Source organism: Arachis hypogaea, chromosome 7 (assembly GCF_003086295.3).
Source record: "Arachis hypogaea cultivar Tifrunner chromosome 7, arahy.Tifrunner.gnm2.J5K5, whole genome shotgun sequence".
Classification (NCBI taxonomy): Eukaryota; Viridiplantae; Streptophyta; class Magnoliopsida; order Fabales; family Fabaceae; genus Arachis; species Arachis hypogaea.
Genome location: NC_092042.1, coordinates 6,049,126 through 6,062,174, shown reverse-complemented (window position 1 = coordinate 6,062,174; position 13,049 = coordinate 6,049,126). Strand labels below are relative to the sequence as shown.

Sequence of the window (13,049 nt, the reverse complement as noted above, 5' to 3'; positions counted from 1 at the left end):
CTAAATTTCTATTTCTCTGCCACACTACACAAGCAAGCAGCATCTTTCTTTTTTATCTTCTTCTGGCGCAGGCTGGCTCCCAAGTTAGATCATTGAGAAGAAAGTAGAAAAGAGAATGAAAAAAGCTGGCCAAACAAAATACAAAGCCATCGTTATAATTAATCAGAAAACGTGGTAATGGACATTGGTTTCCTATGATATCATCATCCTAGACATTAGATGACAGACAAAAAAGGAGGTGGGGGGTTAAAACAGGAAAATAGAAGGACCGAATGGTGGTGCAGCAGAATACTAATTTTTATGCTAATAAGGAGAGTTATATGGAGGAGGCTGAGATGTCTCTTGTACAACATTACATAAATTCTGCTACACCATTTTGCAGCCCTCAATTAACATTTCTAGACTGACTGAACAAAATCTGGAAGCAATCAAGAAAATGACCAAATAAAAAGAGTCAACCAACTATACCCTGTATACACTCACTAATCCAAAAATCTTATGTACTGATACAGTGCAGTGATGATGATCAATGACCTCAACTTGAAGAACCTCCATACAAAAATGGAAGTTGTAAAAACGCTCAAGGGGCTGTGGTCGGCAGATACAAAGTGCTGAGAGCAATGTCACTCCGTCGACATAAAGAATTACATAACCACAATTCTAATTTAAAACCTGCAGACACCACCTCAATTTGCTGATTTCACTAGTTGCCTATACAGAGCAGCCTTTCGCTATTTTCCCTGTTTTTACAATCCCATAGATGTAGTAGAAGAATGCCAAATTCACCCAATGTCGAGAGATACCGCCTCAAATACCAGTTTTCTAATTGTAGATCTTTACTGGCTTCTCAAACGTGTGGCGATTCTGCAAAACAAACCCGCATAATTTGGAACTGTATAACCAACCAAGCTTTCTCAGCCTCTGAGCAACAATCAAATAACAAAATGTGTTTTACAAATCTATTCTTGCCATCAAAGAAACCAACCTGGTTAACTGCATATGCTCTTTTAGGAGCATTGTCAGTATGCTCCAATCCAAGATACTGCTCCCATGCACCATAAACATCTCTTCTCTATTATAAAATAACGGGATAAGGTAAACATAAATTCAAACGTATGAAGAGGGTACTAAAAAACTGAATTAACAGAACAGAAGGAAGAGTTGAACTATAAATGAAAATCACCTGAAAACGACTGGATACAATGTCAGAGTCTTGAAGATACTCAGGACGCCCTAATGAGAAAAATGCAAACTTCCACTGGCCAAACAAGAAACAAAAAACAAGTCAGATAAACTAGACATCAAATATACTAACCGATATTGGACAACATATACATCACTCAAAACTAAATTAGTGATAACACACAAGCCTTGCTGAAACTGAGAACATAAGATAAAATAAAAAGAGGAAAGAAAAATACCTTCGCAAACTCATCATCAGGAACTTGAAGTTTCTTTTTTATTCTGTCCTTAATTTCAGTCAAAGTCTCACCTTCATGAATGACCAAGAAAAAAGGTTCCCCAAAGTTCTGAATTTGCTGTATACATATATCAAAACAAAACCACAAAGGTTAGATAAACAATTAATTGTCAGCACAAAGTATTAAGCGCATCAACAGAACAAATCAATCAAAAAATTTACCATTTGATTCTGAGCTGTGTCTTTTGTAAAATGATAGACATGAATTAGGCGGTCATGCGGACCAAGATTTTTCTCTTCTTCTGGAATCTGTAACATTTTTATAAAAGGAAATTATATGATACATAAAAACATCTACATATGCTACTATTTTAATGAATAAAATCAGGAAGATTTCACAGTCCTTCCAGCCCTAGTCACAGGGAGAGATTGCTACCTCCTCGGCTCGTAATGTCCAATATTGGTCATTAATGTTTTCAATCTTTTCATTGGGAGGGAAGACCTGCACAAGCAGAGACACAATGAAATACACATATTTCGGTTAAAATAATGCTTTCATCCAATAGTTAAACAGCATTCTCAGTAACAAGAAATTAGGGGATTATAATCAACACCAAATTTAGTACGCATAATCACCTTTCAACATTACATTAAAAATTACAGAGAATAATAATAAATCCAAACCTTGTATATCTTGTGATAGAAGACTTCAAGCAACCTAAGCTCAGCATTAGGATGAGACAGTTCCACCTGTAATAACAATAAAACAGTAACTAACTAATGTGAAAAATTATACATGCACGGATAAACAATAAGCAACTTTTTTCTGAAAAAACTGCAGCTTACAACACTGCAGTTGTACTTTTTGTTTCCCTGTGAAACTCGGATGAAGCCACGTGTGCTAATAGTGGGAAGACATTATAGTGTTGTATAGATAAACGTCAAATAACACGGACAAACTGATAAACCAAAAGAATAAATCACCCAAGGCCACCTTAGTTTTGAGGTCATCGAGGACATCCCCCACAGTGCTCTGCTTTGGAAGTCTGATGGTATGAATAACAACCTGAGTAAGCAATTAAATGTTTAGAAAAGCCTGAAAATTACTGTGTTCTAACAAAAGCGGTTATGGCGGCGCCATAACATTATGGCGTGGCGGATCTCTTCCTTGCCGCCATACAGTGGTCGCCGCAATGAGATTTTCATGGAGGGCCAAATGGCGGCTGCAATTGTGGCTGCGCCATGGCGGACCGCAATAGAAATGGCAGAAATTGCGGGTTTTTTGGATTTTTAAAAGGCAATTCTTTGGTGCCGAATTTGCCAAACTTACCTTTTATGGTAAGTTTTAAATATTTAAAAATTATTTATTCTTATATTTTTAAATTAAATATTAATTTCCATCACTTTTTAGTAAATTAGGCAACTATATATAGGCACCATAGCATGCACCATTTAAAAAAAATGAGGATTATTATGGTCATTTAGAAAACCCTAAAATGCTACAATTCGCCTTCCTCGGCCTCCTTTTATGGTAAGTTTTAAATATTTAAAAATTATTAAGTTTTATATTTTGTAAATTAAATATTAATTTCTATCTCTTTAGTAAACTAGGCAACTATATATAGGCACTATAGCATTCACCATTTAAAAAAATGAGGGTTATTAGGGTCATTTAAGAAACCCTAAAATGCTACAACTCGCCTTGCTCAGCCTCCTTTCCAAAAACTCTTCTATCTCTCCTCTCTCCGGAAGAACCACCAGCGGCACGCCAGGCAACACCGTCCAGCTCCAGTTCCTCCTTCTCTGTCTTCCCTTTCTGTCGTTCTCTCTGCGTTCTGGCGAAGCCGTTGCAAGCCGCCATTGACTCGCCGCTCGCTGCCGCTCGTCACCCTCGCCGCTCGCTACTGCTGCAAGCCACAGGTTCTCTCTATGTGCTTTGTAACTTAGTTTCTGTTTCAGACTTCTGGCCTTCCTACCCCTTTTTTACTTACCCGTTTCCCTTTATTTACATAGGTTTGATGCTATAAATTATATTATAAACCTCTCTATTTCCATTTTTTTTCCAATTTACATAGGTTCAACACAGCCCCCGACTCTATTGTCCCTGCCCCTGCCCCTTATATTCTATGGGGTATTATGACTTGATGTTATGTTTATTTGTTTCATTTGCTACTGCATTTGCTGAATTAATTGGATGCCTTATGAGTAGAAAGTTGCTTAAATTGATTAGATTTTATAATTTATTACCTTCGGAGTTTTTCTACATGCTTTTTTGTACATATACATGTATCTTTTAGGTAGTCCGTCATTTCTGCCATTTCCCACAATGCCATCCGCCATAATTTTATGGCAGACTTTTGGCTTACCGCCATGAGCAGCCATCCACAATCAAAAACAATGATACATACAAATAAACAAAACGAAGTCAAAATCTTCAGAATCAGCATCATACTCACTTCATCCTTGGTTGCATGGTGAAATGCAACTTTCAGAGTTTTCAAACCTTGTAATTCCGGCAGAGGGATGTCAAGTACTTCATAGTACAATATATCTGACGTCTGGCATTCAGGAAAGACATAAGCTGTTTTCTTTTCACAATGAGATTTATCATGATCGACTAGAAAATAACTACCTGGTTGTAGTGTACCAGCATGTCAGACAAATGTTCAACTCCTCTATACTTAATGGGTTGGGGTTTTGGTTGCTGAGAGTAGCAGTTGTGTGGAGTAAGCCTAATCTTGGATGGATCTTCCAAACCAAGCTGTTGAGCAACTTTTTCCACCACATCATCATATGTATAAAGCCTTGACCTAGAAATTAGTATACATGGTTATTAATAAGAATGCAATTCTAACCATAGTAATACATAAATATTTTCGTCATCTCTCAAGTTAAATACTTAATTAATATAAATATTGATATACTGCAAGAAATTCCACATTGCTTACATCTCCAGGCAGAAGTCATCTTCTTTAGGTTTATCAAGAGATCGAAAGTGAACAACCTAAAAACACAACATTAAAGAAAAACCTCAGCTAATATTGTAAAACAAACATAATGGAACTAGGCTTAGGCTGTTTTTACATTAAAAAGACATGCATGCATGTGCACATTGGAAAAGATGAGTAGAATAGTTCAGACAAAACACCATGGAATAGTTGGGTAGGTAGTAGGCAAGACGTTTGCATCATATCAAATTAAACACAAAATTAGCTGATGAACAAAAGTCAATTACCTGGCGGTTGTGCACATATTCCAAGTACGAAGGCACATCTGGATAGCGGATATGATCCTCGCTATCCATTACAGTTACAGGACCTTTTTGAAAGCATACAATATCTCCATCCTCTAGCTGCAAATGTCGAAAAACAACTTAATAGGCCAACCCAGATACAGTAAATATATGCGCATCAATTATGCATACAATCTACCTGGCTTGCTCGAAATGTTAATTTCTTATCAATAGGCTCACACATGACATTTGGTTCAAACTTGATTTCCTGCCAAAAAAGCAAACACCAATCAATTAACTAATTCTGCATTATTAAAGCCATTTCTTGATATTAGAACCAGCAAAATGTAAAGACAATTAAAAGTCCTAGCCCTTTTGGTCAGGCTTATGGAGTAAGGCATATGCAGTAAAGATAGTTTGTGGAGCATAATGCACCTTATTTGTTGTTAACCCACCAACAAACTTAGACACTAAATGACAGCATGACTACTTTGACTCAAGCTTAGCAGGTAAAGAAGCGCATACTTTAGGCCTCACAAGAAAAGGTACAATTCTGAGACTTCCAATAAGTTACAACTTATGTATAACAGAGGAGACACCATAGACTAACCTCATAAAGTCCAATATCTTCATCAGGATCATAACCAGCCATTTCATTCAACTTTGTTAAGATTTCTGACGGCTTGCCAGTACTCTTCACAAATAACCTTCCAACATAACTGCCATCATGGGTAAAAATATCCCAATGTCAACCACAGTGCATTTTACAGCCCCAAAATATATTAAAATTAAGATAAAGATATTACCGTAGCTCCTCTTTTTCAGGATCATATAACTTGAAGAAAAGTAATATATCATCCTTTGTCTTTTCAGGTGGTGCTATGGGACGTAAATCCTAGACAATAATGAGAATTGTTAATAGACTGTAGTGTTCAATGCTATAAAACAGTAATACAACTGTCATACTACAAATCTCACCGGTCCAAGCTCCACTTCCAAAAATAATTTTAATTCTGCATTGTGAACCTTGTTTGACACCTCTCTCAATTGTCCAACCTGCAATATGAAACAGATAGAGAAAAAATAATGAACTACTTCAGATCATAGACAAGCTAATGTGTGAATTAAGAACACCAAACTGATAACCTCTAACAGCACAACTAAAAACACAATGGAAAAAATGAAAGCGTTTATCTAAGTTGCAACTTTATCTTGCTTAAATAAGCAATAGCATAAATAAAATAAACAACAGCAAAGCCATCACAAGAAATTAACTACTGCTGAAGACCAAAAAATGAAACATAGAAGATCAACCAGACAAAAGAATCATCAAACAAGCAGGTTGCCATTTGAAATGGCAAGTAAAAAACAGATTCTTCAGGAAACATAAACATGACTACTTACAGACTGTGCTTCCTCGATGTGTGTCAATGGCCGGTTAGGACGATAGGTATGGTTCTGTCGCTTCGCCCATAGCCAAAATCGCTGAAATTGAACTGGTATACCAAACTCTTTAGCGACCTCTTCCTGAACATCAAAGATAAGTCAACAGACAAGAATTAAACTAACAATCATCTATGGAAGAACAGAGAAAACATTTACTAGTGAGAGTACCAAATAGCTGGCAAATGTCAGCTCAAAAGTCAAAAAAACACTTCTTGCAGGATAGCTAAAACTCATGGATGCGATACCTTAAATGTGTTAAAAGACAACTGCTTTTGGACACGGAAACTCCTAACTTTGTCATGGTCTACAAGATCAAAATATATGTCCTTTCCAATCTGCTCAGAAAGATCTTCATCCCGTGCCACCTAAGAAGCATCGTATTCTATTAAGTAATAGCTACGTGCAATTTAATGTAGCAACTCATAGCAAACTTAAAAGGACACACAATAAGTTAACAACAAAGAACCTTTATAATAGTATAAAGGTGGGCCTCAGCCTTTTCTTTCTTTTTGTGTTCTTTTTCCTCCTGCTCTTTCTTCAACCTCTCCTGCAAATTATCCATTTTACATGCTCAGTGCAAATTTTTCAAGAATAGAGTAACTAAGATTACACAATAGAAGCTTAACCAACAGCAACAAACTGAGTTTGAGTTCACATTTGACTCCACATACTTGTCATAAGGAACTTTCCAAGAGAAAAAAAAGAAACATTTATTAGCTGGAAAGAACGAGACTTGTAAAGAAGGCTCAATTGGGACCATTCACATCGGATGCAAAGGCTAATTATGACATAATATTCTCATATCCATCATAAAAATAACTGTCCATCTGATTGCTTTTCAGAAGTTAAAACTTGCAAGCAGAAAAGAAGTTATTGACTTGGCTTGTGTTACTTTGGGATCAAGTAGTACACGGCCAGAGTTTACCCTTAAATGTTCAGCAATGTCTTTCTCATCAACATTGCATATTATTTTGTCCTTGTCGGATTCACGTATGTACACCAGCATGTAAGCATTTGAATATTTGGTGAATTTGAACGGAGTATTATTGAATCCAGGATTTGTCTGAGGTAACTGCAAAAATACAAGTGGTTGAAGCATTAACACGTACATTCTAGTGTTTGAAGGGATCAAATCATCAAATACCACGGGCTAGAGCAATAAAACAATTACCTCCTCCTCACCACCATATTGCTCCTCTAATGCCCGCTTAGTATCTTCTTTTGTCACTCTCTCATCATCAAATTTGTACCTTAGGAACAGACAGATAGAAAACCAATCATATAGTCAAAGAGCCAGACAGTCAGCAAGAAAAGCAATTCAACATGGCTAAAACGCAAAGGCCACTCTTAGGTCATCTATATTATCTTGAACATCAAACTTGAAACAAGTAAACAACTCTCACCGAAAGTGTTGCTTAGCTAATTATATATATTATTATTGTCTCAAAATAATTCAAGAGCCCCGGCGAGAAAGGGGGGGAGTGTTGATATTATGTAGCACTTTGCATTCTCATTCATGTAGCTCAAAAGGCAATGAATTCAGAGCTCTAAACAACATGATACATACCATTGCTCAGACAGAGTTGGCCTTATAAACGCATAATAATGTCCGCCATGCACACCACCACTGTGAACCAAAACACTGAAAAAGAAATCCAACACTGTCAAATACCAAACATCATTTAAAATCTGGATTATTTAAGATTAATAATAACAAAAAACTAAAAGATAAATAAATAAACTAGCTGCACTTGGAGAAACAGAAATTAAATCTTTTTCTTTGCATTATCTATCCCCGTGCGCCACTTTCTCACTATTTTGCTACACACACTCTTCCTCTAACCATCCTTTTTCTAATACTGTAGTTGAGAACACTCCACAGGAAGCTTACCAATGAATGTTTAACATGACCTTGATTGGATTACAATTTCCAAAGACAATATATAGTTACAGATATATGAAATTATTTCGCAATACGAAGACAATAAATACAGACTTCTTGTTTCATGCAGATATAGAAGGCTTTAATTGATTGCAATACAGCAAAGCACGAGGTGACAGAACACAAACAAGCATATATAGCAATAAAGGCTTATAAAATTTCCACAGTTCAGCAAATGAAGCCATCCTTTAAACAAATCAATTACAGTTGAAGTTCATGCACCAATTCGTGCCAGATAAAATATCAAAAACAGACATAACTGCTTAAGAAGTCATGAAGAGATCACACAAAGCAGAACAATAACTAACAGATCGATCCAAAGAAATAAAGGCAAGGGAAACATAAATATTGGAAACACGCTTGCTCTACCATTACATTTACCTGTGGAGTGTGTAAAGATTGCGAACTGTCCTATCAGCCTCAGGTGATAAATACTTCCCATCCTCACGATCAAGGTCAAGTTGCAAAGGAAACTCATAACGGTCATTAATCTGAGAGAGAGAGAGAGAGATTAAAATTCTGTGTGTATGTATATGGGCAAAAAAGGTTCACTCCTATATCTGATGATAGCATTAAACAGAAATATTATCTCATGTTGATAGCTGATGCCATTGCTCCATGTAGCAGACAATCTTCATTGCAAATTATGCAGAACATTTTAAAAATACATATAAATTAAAAAGAACAAGCCTCCCTAGTAAGTTGAACTGAAGGGGAAGAAATCAACAAAAAGCAATTTTTAAATAAAAATATTATGTTCCCAGTTTAAATCCTGTGGTTCTCAATACCAGAAGACACTATCATCCTCAAAAGAGAATATGCAGTCAAAATTACTTGCGAGGACAATCTTACTTTGACTGAATGCAAATTTCAAAGGCAGTTTTAAGTAGTACAGGAAATCATATAACTCTTACACTTGTAACCCAATAAAATAGTGGGACCTATTGCAACTAAATGTCAATACACAAAGTAATAGAAATTCTAAATAGAAGTAACTATTAACTTTCCACATGCCAAGAAATATAATGCCAACAAAAGGCAATATGATAAAAAGTAATGTGTACTCAAGTACCAACCTTTACCATAGTGTCCCTCATAAAGTCGTATTCAAATCTTTTCAGCTGAAGCTGAAGAACAGGAGGGAAATCAATAAATAGGACACCCTTCTTAGCATCCTGAAAATATTGTAAAAAATAAATCAGTGTACACACCAACTAAGAAATTAATAAAATGCTTATATGATACCACTCTGGCATTAATTAGTAAATCAGAGAAATTTAAGGAAATTTCAATAAATTCTCCCAAGAAAAATTCAAATAATTAGAAACACATTGTTTTAAAATAATATAATAAAACGAATATTAAAGTCAATAAAATCATGAAACCGATACTGTCGTGCTTAGAAAAAGGTGCAATAACTACGAATTTCCAATGAGGTCTAACAATTTGACATCCTACAGCTGTAAATGAAAGAGAGTTGGGAGAAAACAGTCAATTTATAATCACTCCTGGAGACCCACAACTTAATTAAGCATGCATATATCAGCGCACTTCATTTACATCGCTGTATCATATTGCAGCCAACACAAAACCTGAGGGAAATGATTCTCTGTAGTTGCTATATGGTATGCAGCTTGAAAAAATGAAATCTAGGACTAAACTGCCTCATTCCGTTTTTTAGTTAAGGCAACATTCACAGAACAAGTAACAATAAGTCACAAAACTTGAATACATGAGAAACAGAAGAGTACTTTATCTTCAAGGGAGGTTAGCTCCTCCAAAATGTATTTATTCCAAGTATATTCAGAAATAAAAATACAACCAACCTGCAAACCAAATTGTTCAGCATGGTATTTGTTGTCACCCTCAAGAGGTTCAACTTCAACATACTTATCAAAGGAAGCATAAACGTCACGACAGCCCTTGACATCAAGCTGAAGGTCTGCCATGCATATGTAAAACTAAATTAGCATCAAGTGACAACATACAGTAAACAAAACTTTCTGAGTGCATAACGTAGTACCATAAAATGACTCCTTTCTAGTTGATTTATAGTCCACGTTGATGCACTCAATATAGTTCATATGATGCCCTTCAAATAACTTCTGGATAGTTCCCTCCACAACAGTTCCCTAAAGATCAAATAAAACAAATCCATAATGGGCATTTGAGATTCCAGATTCACTGCAGAGACATCAGACATCATTAACAAACCCAGGAAAGATCTTTCTGTTACCTTCATTTTGTCTTCAAGTTTTTCACAAAGGACTCTATTTAGTTCTTGAACATCATGCTGCATGAAAGAATCATAGGTATCCCATCCAAAAGATTTTGTCAGTTCCTTTGTTGCAACACTGGTATCACTATACTGGAGCTTGTAGAATAGACTCTGCAGAGCCAAAGGGATGCTTCCAGACGGCATATCATTTTCTGTTGTTGGCATATGGTACACTGCCTGAAAATGAAATTAAAGATCGAGCTTTCTCATCACTTTCCAATCAAGCAAGTGAGCTTCAGGCAAGATGAGTTAAAAAATAAGAGATGGTGGCTAACCTTTCGAAAGTAAGGAATATGGTAGAGTGTTTGGAGAAGAGAATTCATATAACATGTGGCTCCCTGGTTCTTAAGCCCAACATAACCTGTCTCTTTCTTTGAATCGTAAGTCCAATAATCAACGATTCTACGAACAAGAACCTCAGCTTCAACTACGAGAGTATCATTCACAAGATAGCCTCTACTGGCATCATACAATTCACCAAGTGGCATGAAGGACGTGAAACCCCAATCACTTTCTCGTGCATTGAATTGGTGCTGCGTGTCTGTATAGCATGAATAAGATGAGGTTACAAATTTATACCATTGAATAAATAAAAAATTAAAAAAAAAGTTCATGATAAGGCCCATCCCTAGGCCCAAAAAACTGTGAATTTTGACGTGTTAAAGGAAAGCAATACAAGGTACAAGTAGACCACCTTTTCTCACAGAGTACTTATTATGGACTTGATTAATAACTGCCAAGCTAAATTGTGCATATCTACTCCAACCATACGGCAAATTAGATGAATCTGCAACATCCAAATACATGGACAAATAGTCCACGTTGTTCCCTTTAGGGAAGATGAGCACACGCCTGCCAGTACAAAACAAACTTCAGAAACAAACATTTAAAAAGCATTAACGTCATGAATCCAATCAGCGAACGTGCAAGCATGATACCATTTATAACCACCAACAATAAATACATCTGAATAGAGCTTTTTTGTATTCATCCTAGAAAATTCAGGAATTTTCCAGGTGAATCTCGATGATTGAGGGTCCTCAACAGGCTGACTCTCCACAGTGTTAGCAGCTTCAGGTTGAGCTACAACTAGTGATCATCAAATAAATGAGGAAACAATTAAGTGTTACACCTTAAATAAGCCGGACAACTGATAACCGAAATAGATCAAGAAACACAAATATAGCTCAGGGAGTGATATAAATGCACAATCAACAAAGACATTGAACATAAAGAATTTCCAAAATGCAAACTAACAAGAAATCACATTTTTATCAGGAAAGTTATTAGTTACTACAGGAAACCTAGAATTCTTACATGTTTGGAATTGATTAATTTAAGGAGGGGGATCAATTTTGATCAAATCTGCCTAGCAAAGTTTTAGATAAGTATACTGATTTGAATAAAAAGCAAGTCTAAACACGTTAATCACTTAAAAGTTCTTCTATCTTTTTCCCTTACTCCCTCTCTCTCTCTCTCTCTCTCTGGCAACCAAACAATGCTTAAGCAGGTTCCCTGAACTACTAGTGCAATTCGATTAGATCATATATATGGCAATAAATGAAGCTAAAGAAACAAAACAAGTCGGCTTTCACTACGGATCAAAAAGAGGGCAAAAGCAAAAATAACTAGTTCAGCTACCTTCCATAGGTTGGTGATTGTTCTCAGCCAAATCAGTGTGCGGAACAAGCATCTCCTCGTCGTCCTGCTGCTGCAAAAACCAAAAATCCAAACAAAGAAATCGTCACCTTACTTCGGATCCCCGGAGAACCAAAGACCAATTAAAATCCCCTAACAAAGCCCTAAAATTCCGAACGTGGAATGCACCCTAGCCACAACAATCGAAGCGAATTCAACCTTGCCAGATCAGAAACCCACGACCTAGACGAAACCCCCAATCACTTCCCTACCCACCCAAAACACAACCATTCAGCACGCAAAAACAAAACGACAAAATTTAAAACTAAATCATGCAGACGCAAGAGAAAACTTAGAAACTCGCGAGTGATTGAACCGCGAACACGAGCAAGGTCACGAAAGTTCGAGAAGAAAATAGTGTTGTGTTTTGTGTGTGTTGCGCGCGTGAGTGCGTGCGTAAAAGAGTGATGAGAGAGGTTAGGAATGAAAAAACGCACGTCAATGGGAGCGGGAGTCATCACGGTCATGGTGGATAGTGCCAATTGAACCTCGCGCTGCACAACAATGGAGGAGAGAGAAAGAAGAGAGAGAAAGAAAGAGAGCGCAGTGTGAGAGAAAACGAGATCACCAGAAGGGTGTGTGAGTATAGAGGGAGAAAGGTCTTTGCTCTTTATTTGGAGGTTTGGCCATTTTCGTAAATTTATATTTTCATTAGAAAGCTTTGGTCATTGTAGAATTGTATAAAAAAAATAAAGGAAAATAAAAATAAAAATAAATATTTTTGCAATGGGGAGTTTTGTGAGTTTCAGTTTTTTAGAGGGGTCCGTCCACAAATTGTTAAAAATTGTGGGAAATAGTAGAATAAGTACTTATTTATGGGCCAACGTGAGATTTTTTGTTACACATTTTTTTTTACCAAAAATTGGGAGACTCGAATCCACGATCTATGTATGAAGAGGTTATGCATTTGAATTATAGTTTATTGTTAAAAAAATAAATAAATAAAGTCTAAAAATAAAGCTAAACAAAAATAAATAAAACTCAATGTTTTGAATTGGAGTCTCAATCTTAATTATTAAAAAAATAAGTAAAT

General features: G+C 36.2%; 1 protein-coding gene across 2 annotated transcripts; it reads right to left on the bottom strand.

Annotated features, from left to right (window-relative positions):
• Positions 1-139: 139 nt before the first annotated feature.
• LOC112702215 (ubiquitin C-terminal hydrolase 13) lies at positions 140-12,630 on the bottom strand. 2 transcript variants are annotated; one of them, XM_025753165.2, is made up of 32 exons: positions 12,454-12,630; positions 11,960-12,029; positions 11,257-11,407; positions 11,013-11,170; positions 10,594-10,859; positions 10,277-10,495; positions 10,064-10,172; positions 9,867-9,982; positions 9,117-9,215; positions 8,422-8,531; positions 7,666-7,740; positions 7,270-7,348; positions 7,024-7,170; positions 6,565-6,645; positions 6,344-6,463; positions 6,057-6,179; positions 5,631-5,708; positions 5,459-5,547; positions 5,263-5,371; positions 4,852-4,920; positions 4,656-4,772; positions 4,369-4,424; positions 4,053-4,230; positions 3,877-3,978; positions 2,415-2,486; positions 2,105-2,170; positions 1,857-1,922; positions 1,643-1,729; positions 1,422-1,538; positions 1,184-1,258; positions 986-1,072; positions 140-864 (listed from the first exon to the last, which is right to left on the bottom strand). In XM_025753165.2, exons 1-32 carry the CDS (start codon positions 12,481-12,483, stop codon positions 823-825), a joined length of 3,363 nt encoding a protein of 1,120 aa, XP_025608950.1. In that variant the 5' UTR covers positions 12,484-12,630; the 3' UTR covers positions 140-822. The 2 variants fall into 2 exon arrangements, with proteins under 2 accessions (XP_025608950.1, XP_025608951.1); XM_025753166.3 differs by having other exon boundaries at positions 11,960-12,026.
• Positions 12,631-13,049: the final 419 nt, after the last annotated feature.